The 19,724-nt window shown below is 39.2% G+C and overlaps 1 protein-coding gene across 12 annotated transcripts in view; it reads left to right on the top strand.

Moving 5' to 3' along the window:
• LDB2 (LIM domain binding 2) overlaps positions 1–18,655 on the top strand; it is a 387,404-nt gene extending 368,749 nt beyond the window's left edge. For 3 of the 12 annotated variants that reach the window (XM_061379723.1, XM_061379719.1, XM_061379724.1), the window contains 3 exons: positions 6,893–7,016; positions 8,655–8,806; positions 17,640–18,655. In XM_061379723.1, coding sequence (XP_061235707.1) covers positions 6,893–7,016; positions 8,655–8,806; positions 17,640–17,870 — 507 coding nt within the window. In that variant the 3' untranslated portion in view covers positions 17,871–18,655. Of the gene's footprint in view, positions 1–6,892; positions 7,017–8,654; positions 8,807–14,808; positions 14,952–17,604 lie in introns of all 12 variants that reach the window. The other 9 variants (XM_061379727.1, XM_061379729.1, XM_061379725.1 and 6 more) reach the window with 9 other exon arrangements.
• The last annotated feature ends 1,069 nt before the right edge of the window (positions 18,656–19,724 follow it).

Genomic DNA, 19,724 nt, shown 5'->3' with positions numbered 1-19,724 from the left:
GAGTTTTTAAGCCTTTTCATTACTATCTGTTTAAATCAGATGTATTTAATTTAGGAGTAAATACAGTAGATGTGCCTATACCATATTTCCAAGCAGTGTCCCACTTCCTTCTGGATACCAAAAGCTCATATTTCTCCCTATCTATGTAGCAAAACAAAGGACTTCAGTCTGTTTATACACTGCCAATTTAAAAATCTTTGGCACAGAAGTAACTGGAAATACAGAGAGAACAGTAGTCACAGTAAACAAGTCAGGGATTACTCGATGGTATTGGACTACTTAAGCTATTGGGGTTAAGAGCTGCCTTTTCATCCTGTCCCAAAGATCATCTAAGGTTTCACTAAAACAGATGATCCCATGTGGACTAGATTTTGAATAGTCAGGTTAAAATAACTACTTTTACCATTTCAGATGAAGTGGTTACTGGATTTGCTGCTTGCTACACCAAGTACTGCAAATTTTCAATACTGATAATTTATTTGTTCCATGTATATCATTACACGGGATGTACAATGAACATTTCTTATTAGTGTTCACATCTCAGCAGGAGTTTACAGTGGCTCTTCAAAAAGTAAAAGCAGGTGGCAAGGGCAGTATGTTGAGCAGTGGGAATCTCAAAGGCCCTGATTTTGGCTTAAAGTTTATCGTGCAGGGAAGGAGCATGGATATAGTTGATCCACTGAAATGCACTGATGGAAGAGACTTGTATTTGACTTGACACAATGGACAAAAGCTTAGAACAAAGCAAAAGCAATCCCCTCCAGAAAAACAAGTTTGTGAAAAAGCCTTCATTTCTTTTGGTTCATAAAAACTCCAAAATATTTCTCATTTATATCTCCATGGTTTTAATGGAAAACAAAGACAGTTTTTAAGATGAAAATGTTCTGTATTCACATGTGATTCTTAAAAAACACAAGCTATTTTGAGCAGTGAATTGCAAGCCAGCCAGTGAAAGAAGCAGCAATATGTTCCTAGGAAATTTTCATTCCTCCCTCTGTTCTGCAGCGGAATGATACTTTATATTAATTTTGAAAAACAAGCATAAGCAGAGAAATTTAAACTCAGCTATAAGCCTTCCCTATTTCTAACTCCAGAGAATGAGCTGTATTGAGGACTGCAGCAGAACATTACTGTTTCAGTGCCATACTGCTGGGAGCACAGAGCACTTGTACAAGGCTTTGACACCACTCCTGAAGTCAGACGTTCAGGTATAGCTCTTTCACAGGGGCTGAAAAAATACCCATAATGTGTCCCATTCCTCACTGCAGTATCAGTAACGCATCATGGACCTCTGGAAATATGTATCTGGTTGTCCATAAAACAGTGTGCAGAGACATTTCAGTCCTTTGCAGAAATTCTGCACCATTGAAGTCAATAGGACCTTTCCCGGGGAAAAAAAGTGGGGCTAGAAATTCACTGGCAGCATTAACTGGAGCCGTTCTCTCTAGAGCACGTACAGGGTATGCACAGGGAAGACTGCATTTCAGCATAGAAATAAAATGTCATTGTGTTCAGGTTTGTTAGTCGACAACTCAGAATCTTTGTGGAGGATAAAAAATGATCTCTGAAAGAAAGCACTGAACCCCTTCAGTGCTGCATAGTGGATTATGAGTATACCTCCACTGTCAACTTCCTACCTGAACATTAGACAGTGATTAATACTCCCATACGAATGGGGTTTTGTCACTTTTAGGAAGGGTTGTAAATCTCTCTGAGCTCTGATCATGCAATAGTGCCTATAGTTTTCAAGTGATGCAGCCAGGAGAAGTGTCAAGCATCAAAGAGTTAAAACTGAATTTCAGTAAAAACTTTGGGGAAGTCTCTTCACTGTCAGGTGGTGCCTTGCTGCTTTCATTCAGAAAAACTGATGTTACATTCTGCATTCACATTTTTATGTGTAATTTAAATGAAAATTTTAGCTAATCCCATTCTTTATGTTTTAATTGTGTTTAGTGAAACTTTTGCTTATACAGACAAAACTGGTAACCATGGCAAGATACGGTTCTCAAACTTGCTTCTTTTGGTAGACTTTGGGGCTCTGGCTGCCCAGCACTTGCTGACCAGATATATTCTCTGCTTCAAAGAAACTGGCTTGGTGACTCTGTCAGTCTCAGCTCTCAAGTGTTGCAAGATTCGAGTCCCACTGAATTCTCTTTAAAATGCAAAAGGCATGGAAAAAGCTGAAAGGCTGCAGTTCTTTTGTGCTGTTGGCATGTAAGCAGGGGAAGACAGTTAGCTGGGCTAGCTCTGCCACCTGCAGCTCAGAGCCGGCAGAACTGCAACACTTTCACCAGCTTATAACAAACCTTCACTTCTGGAAATAAAAATCTTACGGCGACAAGAGATTTCATTGAAGAGTGTAATTGCTAATTAAATTAGCAATAGAATACATAAGATTATGGTATGCAAAAGTAAGGTAAAAGAGAGCTTTCGCCTTGGTCTTTCTGCTAATCTTCACTGCTAACAGAATGAGCAGCTAGTCTCAGAAAATAATTAGAACAAAAATCATAAGGCTTAAACCATTCTTGGTGTGACTGGAGTGATCTCAGAGCTGAATTTGACTCTCCCTACCTCTGAAGGCTGATTTTGGCTCTGCTAGTAGCTGAACAGGAAATCATGTGTGGATCCATATTCTCAGAACCCTCTAACTCCTGTATATAGTGCCTCCAGTATCTCCTTATATAAATCCCTTCTTAAAACACACTGGGTTTGACACATTTTGAAATGTTAGTTTTCTCCTCAAAAAAAAAAAAAAAAAAAAAAACCACAAAAAACCAACCACCCCCACCCCAAAAAAAAACCCAAAATGAAAAAACTCAAAATCCCCCCCCAAAAGTTATTAAAAAAAAAAAAAAGTCAAATCCTTCCAGATGCGTTTTACTAACACAAAGAGCCATGTGCTTTATTGTGTTCCTTACTTTCACTTCCTTGAGCCCCGAGGGTATAACATTACTATTTTCTCAAGTTGGATCCAAGCCCTGTGATTGATGAATTGTCCATAGGATCCATATGGAACTCTAGCAAAATCCCTGACACTCTATACAGCACCAAAATGTGTGCATGTGTTCCATGTGTACGAGGCACCCACAGATTTCTCATGCCAGTGAGTTGCCTCACTGTAAGGCACTGTGTTCATCTCTAGTGCTGGATCCACCTCACAGCTATGGCAGTGAAATAGCAGTGATTCTGCAGTAATGGACAGATATCGTTGTGATAAGTTCAAATAAAAAAACATGGCTGGAAAGTAATTCTAATAATATTGGGTTACTAAGCATCATGTGAAGTTCATTCAGTAGGTTTTAGGTCTGTGGAGGGAAAGTATATAATCTATTGTGATACACATTATTCCAAATCTGTTTTAAATGGTAAAAGAAGCATAATTTTTCTTTTAACTTCGGGCTTCTTTTAATTGCCCACACACTTCAGGTATCTTCTAGTGTTTGAAACATCCACGTGGAGCCTTATGTCCTTCTGAGGCAGTAAAAGCAATCAGATAGATCAGATCCAACATAATTTAGGGCATTTCACCTGGCAGTTGACAGATGTGTGGGCAAATGAGACCCACCTTTTATGGTACTCTAACATGGAGCTTGGAAATATCTAACAGAAATATCTAATAATATCTAATATCTAACAGACAAGTGTTGCCATTAAAGGTTCTGGGTTCCTAGAAATGTAAAAATTATTTCTGTGATCATATATTGTCACTGCACTAAAGTCTTTAAGTCTTTAGGGTATTTTCCTGTGTGACTTTTTGAGCTGTGCAGAAAATGCTTGTAGAATAGATAGGTTTGTTGATGTTCCAAATGCTATTATTATAGTACTAAAGATTTGTACATTCTAATATTATCCAATTCTTGCAGAAAATGTTAAAATAGATGTTTTGGAAAGGAATCTCACAGAATAAGATTAGGTGATCTATGGGGAATAGGCAGTTTAAGCCTCATGCCAATGAATGTAGGAATATGTAAAACATTTAGTTGGCTTTGTTTTCAAAAGTCACTTTGTAAAATGATGCAGTCAAACCAGCTTGCAGGTTACCCTGCTCACTAGCAGCTAAAGAAGGCAGGTGGTTTTGGCCAATCTAACTCTTGCAGGCATCATGTCCCCACATTTTTAATCTGGTATTTTGCAGAAGCCAAGTTACTGATTGTCACAGGCAAGCTCCTCAGACTGAAGATAATTGGACCATGATCTTTTCCTCTTTCAGGGATTTGGTTTTGAGTCACTTTAGGTTTCAAGTAGGTCTCAAATGTCACTGAAAAGGACTATGAGATTTATTATCAATCATTGTTAATCCAGTTCATTTTACATTTGTACCCAATTCACATGAGCCAGACACTTTTAAAATGAACTTGTCACTACAGAGGTCAATGCCCTCATATTATTCACACATCCAAAGCTGACCTTACAGTTTTCATACTTTAGAAAGGGAAATGGTTGTGCAATCCCCAAAATCAGAAGAGGAATTTATGTGAGTGCATACACCTCCCAGATACCCAGAAGATGAGACCGTCCTATGCTCTAGTGTAGGGGCCCCAGTGCTTGTCATTTTGGGTCCATACGTGTGAGATCAATCAGGCATTGCTACATTTTGGGTCTGTATTCCATTTTAATCATGTGTGTGAAGAGAGATTATAGACAGGATTAGCATTCAAGATATCTACAGGCAGCAAAGGCAGCATAGTTCTCCTCAGTGTGCATTACAGTTAGAGCACAATAGGAAGCATCTTTGCCAGATGATAAAGAAAAAACACTCTCTTTGTTGCCAACAATAAATATATACAAAGGAGTAAATGTGTCATGTATAAAGTATCCCTAAGGAAATCTTGGAAGACCCTACATGTATATTTACATACTTTTAGTCCCAGCAGTGGTAGAGCTACGTGAGTGTACTGCACTGCCCTGGCTAACTAGTTTGTTAAGAATTATCACAGCTAGCTTTTTCGTGCTAGTTACTATCTTCTCATAATGAGACAATTTAGGCACTCCTGCCAGAACCCAGACTTTTGAGAACCAAAACAATAGTGTCCGTTATGATCACAAATCTGTCTCACAATCACGCACAAAACCTGAGCAAATGCCTTCAGGTTTCAGAATAAATTGAATAAGAACACAAAATACAACACCTCTTTCACAGCGTAAACAGGATCCTGCACATACTTTAGGACCTGATACTGTTAATTCTTGACAGAATATTGAACCAGAGGAAAATATGAGCCTAAAGTGCACAGGCTGATAGCAGCTCTCTTTTTATTAGATTATCTTGCAAATATTTATGTACAAAAATATATGTAAAAAGTCTCCATAAGAAAAAAGTCAATGAGGCAACTGCAGATTCAATTTCTGCAGTTGGAAAAAACAATTCCTCATGCTGAAGCTCTTCATTCTCCCTGCTGCTTTATGTTATCTCTGTTTTAACTGCTGTTAATGAAAGGCCCATCAAAAGGCATTGCCAGTACATAATAATATTCAAATGCTGAATTAATCTCTCAGTCCTCATGGCAGCTCCCTTTCAGCTATTTTCCCTGCATACTTTGCATCGCCATTTATATGAATCAGAGTAGGGTGCACATGGGGAGAACAGAGCAAACATTGATTGGCCCTGCAATCCAGAGAGAAGAATTTGCCTCATGCCTTACATATTTGTAAAAGCATGAAATGAAAGCATCGCCTGCTGAAGTAAATCCATGATGCTTCTTCAGGAAGGCTTGATAAAATTAAGTAAATAACTCAAAAGTTACACCTTTCTGCAGTCGCCTTTCTAAGTTCTAATAATTGGACCAACTTGTTGCCTTACTTCTGTTGGTTAAAAAGCCCCAAACTTTCCCCTACTTCTAGAATTGCTTCTGCTTTGAAAAGGGACTAAAAAGGTCGTGCAAGATCCATGTTTATTCTGTGTCAGCTATTTCCTTATCAAATGTGCTCAGCAAGTAAGGAACATTTTCTGCCTTTGTGCCCTGCAAATTTCAGGTGGAACCTAGGGGTTCAAAATCCACCTGGATTTTTTCTTCTCATGTAGGATGACCAAAAAACAAGAATCCTGCAAGCAAGAGTAAGCCCTCAATTATGTATGTGCAATTCTGTAGTCTTCTGTGGCTTTGCATAAGGTTTAACTGACTGGAAATGATTTTGTGGTGATAAACAGGAGGGAATAGAAACCAGCTCACTGGTTTTTATGCTAGATCTGCTGTGCTAACAGGAGCAGAAAGCAGTGATTTTAATTAAGTGAACAGATAGAAAATATACAAGACTATTTAAAAAAGGTGTTTGCTTGAAATTCCATGTTTTCAGAAATCTCCAGCTTTCACACAGTAGAGTGTTCAAGCTGACAAGGAAAATAAAATGCTTCTCTTTTTTCTTGGACATGTCATTCATGGTGGAAAGAGAATGTATAGTCCTCATAACAAAGGAACAAAATTACTTCAATTATTTTACATGCGATAATAACATAAAAGGTCATTTATGAGAAGTCTTCATGTGGAGTGCAGCAGGTCAGAAGAAGATCACTGTGTGTACATTTTGCTGCATGGGAATGATAACCTGCTATGGGCATTTCATTATTTATTAATTCATCTTTGCAGCTTTGGCAATCAAGCATGAAAATTTTCTACTCTTCTGAAACCTCTGCGGTCTGGAAAACCAGAGTTGAAGTTTATCTGATTTTTTTAACTATTAGGTTTTAATGTTTAAGATAGCAAATAGTGAGTAAAACTTTTCTTAAATTCAGTTTTGATCCTACAATGCCAGAGCAGATTAAACTGAGTCATACAAGGCATACTCTGTTAGCAAGGGTAAAAAAAAGTCAAAAATATATTTTCCAGCTACGTAAACACTGATCAACTGAGTCTTTGCTTGGATGAAATAATTCTCTTCTGACTTTTTCTTTCAGTTGTGTGTAATACTGGAGCCAATGCAGGAACTGATGTCAAGACATAAAACTTATAATCTAAGTCCTCGAGACTGCTTGAAGACTTGCTTGTTTCAAAAATGGCAGAGAATGGTGGCCCCACCAGGTATGTTTCATTTCCAGTATTTTGCCTATTCTATAGTTAAATTAATATAGAAACAATGGGGAAAATTACTTACAAAGAAAAGTAATAAGAATTAGCACTGTTCCAAAAGTAAGCCTGAAAATGATTCTGAAGTTCTATGATTTCAGTCTGACCCAAGTGATTTATAGATGTGCATGTTCAGATGGTTTCACTGACTAGGATATAATTTACTACAAAAATATGTGTAGATGGAATGCAAAATGCCTACTGGCTCCATTAGAATTCATCATTTGTGTAATTCAGCTTCCTGCTGTGACTCTAAAATTACAGCTACAATTCATAATTAATTGTCTTTGAGACTAATATAATGTTATTTACAGGCCTGAACCTAATCTCCTTCCTCTTACACCTCAAAATAATAATTCTTTCTTTTTTAAGATTATTAAAGATTTTTACATCTAAGACTATTCACAGGGGTGCTTAGGCCAAATTTTGAGAAGCACAAGTGCCCCTCCGTTCCTTGCCTATTTAAGTAAAGTTATGTAATTGTCCTGATTTGGTCTGAGTTTGGAAGACTTGCTGACAAATGGCATGCTCTAACATGTTCTTTTGGGAGCAGAATTTTTAAAGATGAAGCCCACATTAGAGCCAGAAGGAACTCAAATGGCAGTTGCTTGTATGCTGCATCGGTGGCAGCAGAAGGATACAAAGCTACCTTTAGCTTTTGCCTCTGGATGTGCCAGCTGAGGCTGTACCCTGCATCAGAATAAGACCTGGAATTTGATTATAATTGTTGCTTGCTGTGTGACCTTCAGCAAGTTACACAATCAGTTTGAGCATCATGGTAGTTATCTTCTTGTTCCCATTGGTAAGATGCTTTTAAACTCGTGAGACCTCACTTGGAGTATTGTGTGCAGTTCTGGTGTCCTCAACATAAAAAGGACATGGAACTGTTGGAACAAGTCCAGAGAAGGGCCACGAGGATGATCAGGGGACTGGAGCACCTCCCATATGAAGATAGGCTGAGAAAGTTGGGGCTGTTCAGCCTGGAGAAGAGAAGGCTGCGTGGAGACCTCACAGCAGCCTGCCAGTATCTGAAGGGGGCCTATAGGGATGCTGGGGAGGGGCTCTTCATTAGGGACTGTAGTAATAGGACAAGGGGTAATGGGTTAAAACTTAGAGGCGAAGTTTTGATTGGATATAAGGAGGAAGTTCTTTACTGTAAGGGTGGTGAGGCACTGGGATGGGTTGCCCAGGGAAGTTGTGAATGCTCCATCCCTGGCAGTGTTCAAGGCCAGGTTGGACAGAGCCTTGGGTGGCACGGTTTAGTGTGAGGTGTCACTGCCCATGGGAGGGGGGTTGGAACTTGATGATCTTAAGGTCCTTTCCAACCCTAACTATTCTATGATTCTAAATATCTTTATAGATAGTGCTGGGAAAATAAGCGTCATTATTCCATTATATAAAATTGAAAGCAGATTCTGTTGGTTTGGGTCCAAATATTATTACATGGTTCATATGTTAAATCTACTACTACTACTAGTAAACATAGAAACTTAAAACTAAATGAAAAACTTTCACCACTTCTGCTTATGGATCATTTTAGTGCATGCTTTACAATACCTGCCATTTGCTTTCCTTCTTACCATTTTATTGCAGCAGAACCCACAAGGCAACCAACAACCAAGCGGAGAAAAAGGAAAAACTCTACCAGCAGCACTTCCAACAGCAGTGCTGGGAACAACGCAAATAGTACCAACAGCAAGAAAAAGTCAGCTGCTGCAAACCTGAGTCTATCAAGTCAGGTACCTGTAAGTCTCACCTTCCTTTTAGGCCTGAATCTCTTATGGTGCTTTAATTTTTCCCTTACATTGTAAAGAAGGTGCATTCTTGAGCCTAAACTATCACGAGCAAAAAACGATCTTGCACAGTGTGCTGTGGAAGCTGGGGTATTAGTAGAGAGATATGAAGAAGCCATTCTGCAGTGCAGATTTAATGAATGACCCTCAAGCAGGGGTATATTGAGGAGAAGATGTGATTTTTTTTTTAAGGTCTGGGCCAGGTCCCCTTCTTGTCAGTAGGAGTCCTTCCACTGGTGATGGGACTCAGACTGGGCCTCATGTTCTTAGATATAGCATGAGTCTTGCAGACTTCCACTTGCCAGGTGCTAAGAGAGGATAAGTCTCTGTGGAACAAGACAGCCATACCTGAGCTGACCTCCGGTGTCCCTACATTAGTACCTTACCTCTAGTCTGTGCTGGGTTCAGGTGCTTCAGTGGAACAGGTTATGAATTTACTTACCTGCGAGGTTATCTCTTTTTCCAACCACTCCACTTTCAGAAGGTCGATCCCCTGGAATGTGGGTTTCAGCTTATGCACTCTGCTAGCTGTAACTGTTGACATCCTAATTATACAGGGAAATACCAATTCATTTCCAGAACCGTACAGCACTTTGACAATGTCACATTTATTGCCTTAGTCACAATATAGGGGAAATCAGACCCCAAATTGTAACAAAGCGCGCTTTAGTTGATAAGGAAATAGCTTATGTATTTTAAGGCTAGGGAAATTAGCTTGATATTATAGAAAATACAAAGTGGTATCTTGAGAACAACATGCAGGGATTTTTATTGAATTTCTGATCAGAAGATAGGAAAGGCCTGGTCTCCTCTGAAGCCTGACAGAGAATATAGGGCTTTTGTTAGCACAAAGCAGGCACTTCCTAGGAAGTTTGAATACCCAGATAAAAAAGAGGACTAGACTAACACCAGTGAAATGAAATGAAGGTTTTTTTGTTTAGCAACTGATTCAGCAATCCGCTAGCTTACAGAAGCTTTGGGTTTCAGTGCATTAAACTCATATTTTCTCCTTGTCATATTAAAATTTTCGTGTGGCTCGCATCCCTGGAGTCAGATTCTTTCCCTAATATAGGCATCTCTGGGTTTTTCTGGCAGCACAAAGCAGTCTGAAGGCCAGTTACCTGATCCCCTGGTGCCAGGGACCACTCTGCCTCACTGACTCTGTCTGCCAGAAAACTCCTTGGATCAATAATCAACCATATTTAAGAAAAATCAGCAATTAGGTGCAAAACTGAGCAATCAGCTAGTTTCCTGCTGTCTCCAAGTTTAAAGGACAGTAAACTCATTTTATCTTGGCTACTCCCTGCCCCAAGTTCAGCTCAATAGGAGTAGACTCTGACCCCCTGCCTCTCTTCAGTCTGCTTCTCCCTGGAGAGATGGCTTTTGTTGGCTTCAGCGGTAGCCATGTGTACTTGTATGTTTGAGTGTAATTGAGCCCTTTGAAAGTTACCTGTCACTCCCAATGATATTCAAGCTGACATCAGGTACTGAAAGGCTACTCCTGCCAGATGAAGTAGTTAAGGCTATTCTTCCTGATGGAGATATTTGAGCATCTGAGACATAATGGTGAAGTTTATCATGAAATACAGGGATGGGCTTTTAGTCTTCATTGACTTTTCAGGATGCTGCATAGTCAATATTTTCCAATTTGTTTTCTATACCAGAGTAGCAAGATGGTCCCAACTCTTTGTAAGGAAGAACAGGTTCCATTTTTAGGACTCTGAAAAGTGGAAAAAGCTCAGCTATTTGATTTGACATACAACAGCTCTTCTCACAGCAAAGATAGCAAACCAGATGGAATTAATGGTTGGGCCACCCTCTAGAGTAGACAGGACTCAAAATAATTTTAGCAGTAGGATATTTTGGTGTAAAACTATTCAACACTTTTCAGTTAAATAGCAAGATGTTTCTTCAAAATTATGCATTCTTTGAAGTGGGCCTTATTACAGGCATGCCACTGCTTTCTGAAGGTAGCTGCAGGTAGCAGTAACTTGCTTTCTAGTTCTTTCACATAAGTTTACCTTACAGCTAATAATTCTATATTAATGCTTGATTTCCTCTATATGCGATAGAAGACAACCTCAAACACTATTTGATTGTTTTCAATTAATCAAAAGCTTCATTTGGCCATAGAGCTTTCTGTGAGTGGGACTTTCATGCTCAGTACAAAAAAATCTTGTGAAATCATTCTTTTACACTGGTAAGAGCATTTTCGCGCTCACTAGAGAAGGGGAATGACATCACTGCATCTTCTGTCCAGATGACTCACATAACTAGAGCTAGTTTCGATTCCATTTTTCCCATATTCTTCTCTGGAGAATCCTAACAATGAGCTCACATCCATACCAGACCTGGATTAATATGAAGTCATGTACTTCAGCTTTCTCTTTTTCTCCAGTGATTTCTTCCCAACCAGCACACTCTGTCTACCATAACAGAATTTAAATCCTACTTTCCTGTCACTTTTATGCTTATGTGTTGTTTTCTGTTTGATAATAAATTAATCCTGGTTAGATAATGCTTGCTTATCCTCTATTCTATGTAATGTTTCTTGGTTTAGGACATCAGTAATTATTCTGTTTCCCTCCTGTAGTAATGTTGTATACACTCTGGCAAAGATGTGAACTTCACATATACCTTACCCACAGTTCTCATTCACACTATTAACTTCTCTTTCTTTAACGAGGTGTTCATGTCTGGAAAGGCAAATGTACCATGTGACTGGAAAGCAGCTGGAGTACCATCAGCTGTGACAAAGCTTGAAACTTCAGGGAGATTTGTCATTTTCCCATAACCCCTTCCAGTTCTTCAGATAAATACATGGGGGTAAGCAAACCCCCAACGAGATGGAACAGTAATTGTCACATACATGTTCTTCTTCAGGAATATGAGGTTGTGACATTTCCTCTACCTGCATTATTTCATGTTCTTCAGGCAGGGACAGTGCTGACAACAGAGTCAAGCCCAGAGACCGCAATGATGTGGTTGTATCTCCATGCATGCGTCAGATAGATTGGCACTGCACCCTGAAGTTCAGTTGCTGAACCCTAATTCATCAGTATCATTTGTGCCCTTTGTGTTGGCTTAAATTTATTAGCACTTTGACTGTGCTGACACATTCTGATACATTTTTAATAACAGAGTCTTCAAAAACATCTTAAGGGTCTCTGCCAGTGGGTGGGTATGCATCTTCCCTCTCATCAGTAATTTGAGAAGGGTCAGTCTCTCTCTGTCCTCATATCTCTAACTACTTTTTATATTTTCTCAACCCTCTAAATAAAATACAGTGGTTTTCCCTTTGACAGTCACTTGCACTCTATTACACTAATTTTCCCTTGTAGTGGTAGGAAAAACAGTGGTTTCTGTGATTCTGATAGTGCCCATGCTATTGATGGCAGACCTTCAGCATCTCTTGTCAATCCCAATCTCTTGAGACATTCCTTGCCTAAGTGCCTGGTTGTATATTACACGTTTCTTGCATTCTTAAAATAAAAGCAGTTAGCCAGTGTGCTACGTGATTGCACTTCACAACTCATGCCTATGTTGACCTATTACTTGTCCAGTGATGCTATTAACCTGAATCCCAGAGATGTTGATGCAACACACTGAAGAGTGTTGGAAGTAGAACCAAGTGTCACTAAAGTTACTCCAATAGCAGAAATATAGAAGCATTTTTCTCACCAGAAGTTTTCTTCTCTCAGGCCATCCTTGGAGCAGGCTCCATACTGCCCGTGCTTTCCACAAATACATTGGCTTTTTTTAGTGCATAAGGAAAGCTGAGACAACAGGAACCAGAAATTGTAGTCCCCTCAACTGTCTTAGTCTCAATAGCTGCCAGTCATTTGAAAAGTACTTAGATTCATTTGTGTTCTCGATCACATATGAACTTTGGAAGAAACGTTAACTCATTGGGCAGAAACTGGAATTACCGATTTCCTCTTTCCTCAAAATTAAGATCAAAGATGGGCAAGACTCCTTCTGCAAGGTTCACAGAAAACATGGCTTTCTAATATTAGCCTATGATTTCACAGAAGTTAGTTGTCTAATTCGGGTGTGTCAGTACCTTGTCACTTGCACAGTACTAATCTCTTCTGTTTGAAGCTAGCTGCAATGTTTTCCCAAATCTTTGCTCAGTTTTCAAGCCTCTTGACTGGCTGAAATTGCATTCATTTACATTTTTCATATTCTTCTGTTTCAAATAAAACTTTCTTGCAAGCTCAGACTCTTGTACATAGAACAGTGACTTGTACACAGGGATCTGTACATTATAGGTAGTACCTGCATGCTCATCAGGAGGGGTCCATACAGCTATTATCACTTAAGTATAACTTTCTCCTAAGTTCAGTGAAAACAGTGCACATTGATCCATATTCATCTATTTGAATTTGGAAATTTGACAGCAATGCACAAATCTCACAAATTCTGAGAACCATTGCTCTAGGCTGCTCTCAGTCATAACCATAGAAATTAATAGGTGGATTTTGCTTTCATTTACTAATGAAGATCCTGTTGAGTGTAATACTATAACCATGAACCCAGTGAAGTATCATTTGCTTTGGAAAGAATAAAGCATCATTACATGCCACTAAGTAAATCAAATGTTCTTTGTTACATCCAGTGTCTTGATTAGAGCCTCCTTGCATGGTGGTGGGTTTAGGTGGTTTCTAGCAGATGCTGTAGTACCAGAGCAGCAATGCCAAGGCCAGAAGATTAGTGTCAGAGATTATCCCATGTCTCAGAACCGTGCAATTAAGATTCTAAGATTTAGCTGTAAGGAGGTAAGAGTGAGCAAATTGTTTTCCAGTTTTGACACTTTATGAAAAATATTCCAAACAAGACCAGAATGTCAAGTTAACAGAGAGGGCCATGATGAGATGTGAAAGATAACCATTTTCCTCTACAAAGTATTTACTCTGAAACCTAATTAAAACGTCAGTTCTGTTTCTATAGATCATTTCAACACTAGCGTCAGTCTGATGCTTTTGTCTTGGGAGCAGTGACCATTATGGGTGTGGGCAGCAATGGGGCTTTCAGTCGTTAATAATTTTTGTGACAAGGAGATAAGAAGTCAATTATTGAAATAATCACCACTCATGCAGTTCCATAAGAAGGAAGGAAAGCAGGAGGAGGTACCCTTGTTCCTTTGACTTAGCACTTAGGGGCATGCTGGCTGCTAAAACTAGTGCAACTTTCAATCCTTGGAGTATGAGACTTGCTCAAACAACACACCTGATAGTTTCAGGCGTTTTAAATTACCTCAGGCTTGTGAAGCACTGTTTGTGTACTTCTGGGGACTGTGACATCTGATCTACCAACTGATCACTGATCAGGGCAGAGCAGCAAAGACAGCAGGCATAGGGATGGGGGATTTTAAATGGCCCACCACACATTTTTACCACCACGCTACAGTAAGGCATTGTGTAGCCATAGAATGATCTTTAAGATCCCAAGTTTAAAAGTTTATTTATGTAACTGGGCATAGTTGAGCTAAACTTTGAGGCTAGGTATAGAAAAGATGAAGCCTGAGAAATGACCGGTCTGTTAAATAGAAGTGCTTGCATTTGAGTTGTGTATGAAGTATTTGCTGTGTGTAGTTCATATGCATCAATTTAAGTTTGGATGGCAATTAGGGTTATTTCAGGATGTAAGGTATGATATACGTGAAAGCTGCTTTTGTGGTTATATTATTAAATTTCTATCACATAATGTAAAACATCCACTGCTTTATTTACAGTGCTTCACTGAAACCATATTTTACTATCATGAGACATTCCTTGACCAAAAATGTTGTTTCTAATCACAAAATAAATTAAGATTAAGTGACTACAGTCTAAATCATTTTTTAAACTAACCTAGTCAAATATGTACTACCATAACTAGGCCATAGCAGTGTATGCTGCCATGCAAGAGACTAGGGTTTAATTCTTGGATTCTGCTTCTCACTCCATGAGCAGGAGCTAGGAGCACTCCAGAGCTGCAGCCTCAACCCTGGGAGGGATGGAGCCTTGTGTCATTCAACAGCAGTGACCCCCACTGGCCAATTTAAGGAGAAGCATTGAGGGGCTCTAAAAGGAGTCACTTCCAGTCCTCCTCAGAGGTTGGTGGTCATTGCACGGGATCTAGTGAGTGGAGGTTCAATGGGGTGCACTCGGTGGGGTCTTCAGCTTTCAGTCTGAGGAGCAGAATCCTCTCTGGGGAGGAACCAGCATGTGCGCTTCCTGAGACACTATTTTTGCCTGACATAGCTATAAGTGCCAAGATTGTCAAGAATATATATACTATTTTTTCAAATGTCCTGTAACTAATGCTGTGATATCTATCTTTCAAGTAGAACAAGGAAAAACTCCACTAACCTCAATAGAATTGTAGTTTCATTCCCAGAGAGACAGAGAGATCCTCAATCGCATGAAGAGAAGTGCAAACTGTCCTCTCAGTGGGTGTCATTATAATAAAGGAATTTTATTTGTAAAGAATCTTAGAAATCAGAGCTGGACATACTTACAAGGTCATTGAGCATCTCCCCGCTGATGCAAAATGTTTCCCACCACAGACTGAGATTTTCCCAGCCCAGTGTTAGGTGACCTGAGCAGCAAAGCTAGCACTGTTCCAGTGGGGTCATTAATCCTCAGTCTGCAGTTCTCAGTAACAGGAATATTGTCTTAGCAGTTGGGATTACATTTCCATTTACTTAATGTCATCTTAGTACCCTAGTTCATAGCTCATCAGATTGGCCTAAAGTGGTCCTCTTCCTTTCAGCACTTGCAGCTGTTAAGCACGTTTACCCCTCCCAATCATTTGGTGAATGTAATACATATTTAATTCCTTCACATGGCCTCCCCAGTCAGCTGTTCTAGCTCCACAGTTATTTTTGATGCACATCTCTAAGTCTCATCCAAGTTGCTGACCTTTGGCTAGTATGGCAACAGGGAGAACTTGAGGTCCATAGTCAAGTGTTGAAGTAAGAGGAACTGTTGCCACCTAGGTCTGTGATTCTGTATTTCAGCCACTGTGGTCCTTTTTGCCTGCCATATCACACTGCACACTCAAACCCAACTTGCTGTCCTCTGACAGGTCTCTCTTGTCATTAATGCTCTCACCATAGAATCGGGTCAGGTCTGGTTCAGCAGTGCACACTACACACTGTCTGTTGTTTAGAGGGGTGGAATAAATTAGAATAAACTTTTGGTTATAAACACCTTTGTCTTTTAAACTTCTATGTCGCAAAGCTATCTGTGAGTTTTATTTAACCTAACATTTTATATCTATATGGAGTTAACAAAATATAGACAATGTAAAGAAGAAATCATGCAACAGTTTCCATCTACTCACAAATTTTTCACATAGCACAGGCTGAAAATATGATATAAACATTCTTTTGTAGCATGTCAGCCTTTGCTGAGGGGTATGAGAAACTGTAAATACTTGCAGGCAACAACTGGTGTTGTTCATGGTGAACGAGGTACATAGCTGATTAAAAAGAAACCTTATTAAATGCAAACATTTGTCTTCTGTTTGCTTTTTATAAATGCTTTTACATTCCTAAGGAAGAACAGATCCTTTAAAATATGAGTCTATTGATGGCTAGGATTCTTGGAAGGGCTTGTTAAATCAGCAGGTACAAAGCTAGACATCTGGAATTACTGCACTTTTACCAAATGCTAGCTGATGCCCTGCCACCTGAGCTGCATGAAAAGATGCATCCCACATATTTCTGTAGCAGTTAGCACAGCAGCCTGATTCTCCATTGAACAGAGAGAACAAGAGAGCTCTCTGGCTTTGCACCTTTGCTTTCCAATCTCAAGTTTGCACCTTTCTATCCCATGCTGCTTAGGTTTTTTGCAGCAAATCTGTGATGCACTGGAGTACAGTAGGCGGTTTACTTGTTTTCATGGAAGGACAATTTGTACTTAAAGCAGTGATTAGATGAATTCTTTCTTTCTTGCATGCTTCATTTTTTGATGACTACTAGCTTCATCAGTGTAATTATAATTAGCACTCTTCATCTTCCTTTTATGGTACCAGCTGGACAGATTGGTCCTCTTACTGCACAGATTGGCGGCAGGGTTGCCTACATGGAGTTAGGTGACAGGCACCATGAAATAACAGATGGTAAATTCAGGGCTTGTTGGCAATCAGCAGGTTTTTGCTAATGACTTAATTAGCTATGCAAATTGTCAAATCAGTGTGAACATTGTTTTTATCGAAAACTTTACCTAAATTAATTACCATAATTAAGTAGCAGAATGTCAAGTATATTGGATGCGTAAAAGGGCTTGGCTGACTTGGATAAGAGTTACCATCTTTATTAGAGTGCTGTGCTCCGCATTGGAGATGTCTAAGAAATGTGGTTTCTTTTAAACTACTTTTAAAATACGCATCTCGCCAAGTTCCAGCCGAGACACACCCTGATGCCTTTCCAAATAAAATGGCTCAGGAAAGAATTACTGGATGAAGGCTAAATATTTCAAGCAGGAGTTTAAGGCCTGCTTATTTGCTTAAAATCATGCACTTGTTTCAGACTACCAGCTTTTCAGTTCTGGGGTTTCTGAGATCCAGAGCCATAAGCTCTAGAGAGATGTGTTACTAGAGAGATGTGTTACACCTTTTCATTAAAATTAGCAATAAAATGTAAGCCTGTCTCCTGGTTCCTACTATGCAGGAACTTTTAACTCTGTTGTTCAAATGTCACAAAGTTAAGAGATGCAAATTCTCTAACATGATTTTTTTAAGTTGATTTTTTCTCTCTCAAGGTTTCCATATAACAAATATTGGGTGCTGTTCACAGGATGTGATGGTGGTAGGAGAACCAACTCTGATGGGCGGCGAATTTGGGGATGAAGATGAAAGGCTTATCACTAGATTAGAGAATACACAGTATGATGCAGCAAATGGCATGGATGATGAAGAAGATTTCAACAATTCACCTGCACTGGGAAATAACAGCCCGTGGAACAGCAAACCTCCTGCTAACCAGGAGACTAAATCTGAAAACCCCACACCACAAGCTTCCCAATAGGTTATTCTGCAGCAGTACCCACTGCAGTGTATGTCAGTGGGTTATTAATTACTGTTGCACAGCATTCCTCAAAGTAAAATCTAAAAACACACCTTTCAATGGATATCATTTCAAAGTATCTCTTTCTAAACTAAAGCTATCCAACTTTTTTAATTAGGGAAAAATCTTGTATAAGCTTCCATATAAATTTCTTGGAAGCATTCACATGCAATGTGATACTGGCACTGACCTCAGTTAAAATAATTGAAAATTAAATAGCATCTCATGGCAAATTTCTGACAATGTATTTTATTGGAAGGGGTTGTTTTTTTCCTCATCAAACAATGGCCATATTGAAACAAGTCATCAGTGCTCAGGATCTCATTAAGGTAACTATGTAAAACTTTTTACAATTGTAATATATTTTCTGCTTTTCAACTTGCACCTGAAATTTCTTGTTTCAGAAAAAGATCAGTTTTTAAGGAAAAGTAATTTAAAGTAACTTTTGTTCTTTCCTTAACTTTTCTTTCATCGGTTAAACATTTCAAGGATCCAGCATTTTTCATTTACGTTTAGCTGATGCCAGTAGATTCTCGTTCCATCATTTAATACAAAAAACTGAAACAAGAAATGTCTTTTTTTCATCGAAGACATGAGAAATATTTTTATGTGGAAAAAGACACCCAGTCCTATGAGAGTTTATGCTTTGTAAAATTGCTGTCGATCCAGATATTTTAAAGCCATGTAATCCATTAACTTTGTGGGCAGCTTAATAAATCTAAAACTTTTGTGTTTTTGTTATTGTACCTGAGTTGGCTTTGTTGTTATTTCTTTTCATAGTATATTTCTTGTATAATATTTTTGTAAAGCCCTCAAACCTTTTTCTGGTTTACCTTTTTTTTTCTTTTTGGTTTTGGTTTTGGGGTTTTGGGGGGGGTTGTTTTGGTTTGTTTTTTTTTTTATTATTCTGGTGTATTTATGTGAAACTTTATAAGAGAAACTAATTTTTTTCATTTGCATATTAATATGTTCAACTCATCATGTAAAGACACAGTGAGTCAGTGTGTTATATAATACAACTGTATTTTATGTATGCTTTGCCAATAAGTGTGCCAATAAACTGTGTTAACAAATATGCTCTTATATGGTACATTTACAGTTCCTTGCATGCAAAAGACACAAACCCATGTGCAGGATGATGCACCAGGAATTTTTAGAATTGGTGTTTCACTGAATTACAGTCTTCTTCCAGCAGAAAAGGAAGTCTACATTTCAGGTGTGAATCACTTACAGCTCAATTTGGTTAGAAGCTCTTTTCTAACATTAATGATGTGTAACACCCTGGGTAGGTAGCATCAGTGAGAGCTGAGCACAAGGGAGTGAGGACATCTAGCAAGCGCCCCTCCACAATGAACTCTGCATCCCTCGCCTTCTAGGGCTTGGGCTTATCAGAGCAGGGATTTCCACTCTGCTGAGTTCTGTCTCGTAGTTTTATGATGAGTCCCTCAACGGGGGCTGAGAGGGTTTTAAGAATTCTCCTTTTTTCTTCCCTTTGCTGTCAAATCACTTGTTCACAGGAGCAAGCAAAGCCCCTGGGCTGGTGCAGCCACTCTGACTACAGCCCAGTGTGTAAAGCCCCTCGGCTGAGCCCAGAGGCACCCACCTGCATCCCAAGGCAGCTGAGGAGCCCTGCAAGGTGGCAAATGCAGGGAGAATTACCAACACAGAGATACTGAATATACACAATCCTGCCTTTTGTGCAGGGGAGTGAGGTTTTGGTCTTGACTGAAACTGTACTTTTAATATTGCTGACATCGTAAAAGCATCTGAAGAGCCCCTGTTTTATTCTCTGAGTTGCAGTACGTATACCCAGAA

Source organism: Neopsephotus bourkii, unplaced genomic scaffold, assembly GCF_033783945.1.
Source record: "Neopsephotus bourkii isolate Nb327-2 ecotype Australia unplaced genomic scaffold, CSIRO-AGI_Nbou_v1 NB_1780, whole genome shotgun sequence".
NCBI classification, from domain to species: Eukaryota; Metazoa; Chordata; class Aves; order Psittaciformes; family Psittacidae; genus Neopsephotus; species Neopsephotus bourkii.
The sequence above is the reverse complement of the archived record's forward strand: the minus strand, read 5'-3'. Positions and strand labels throughout refer to the sequence as shown.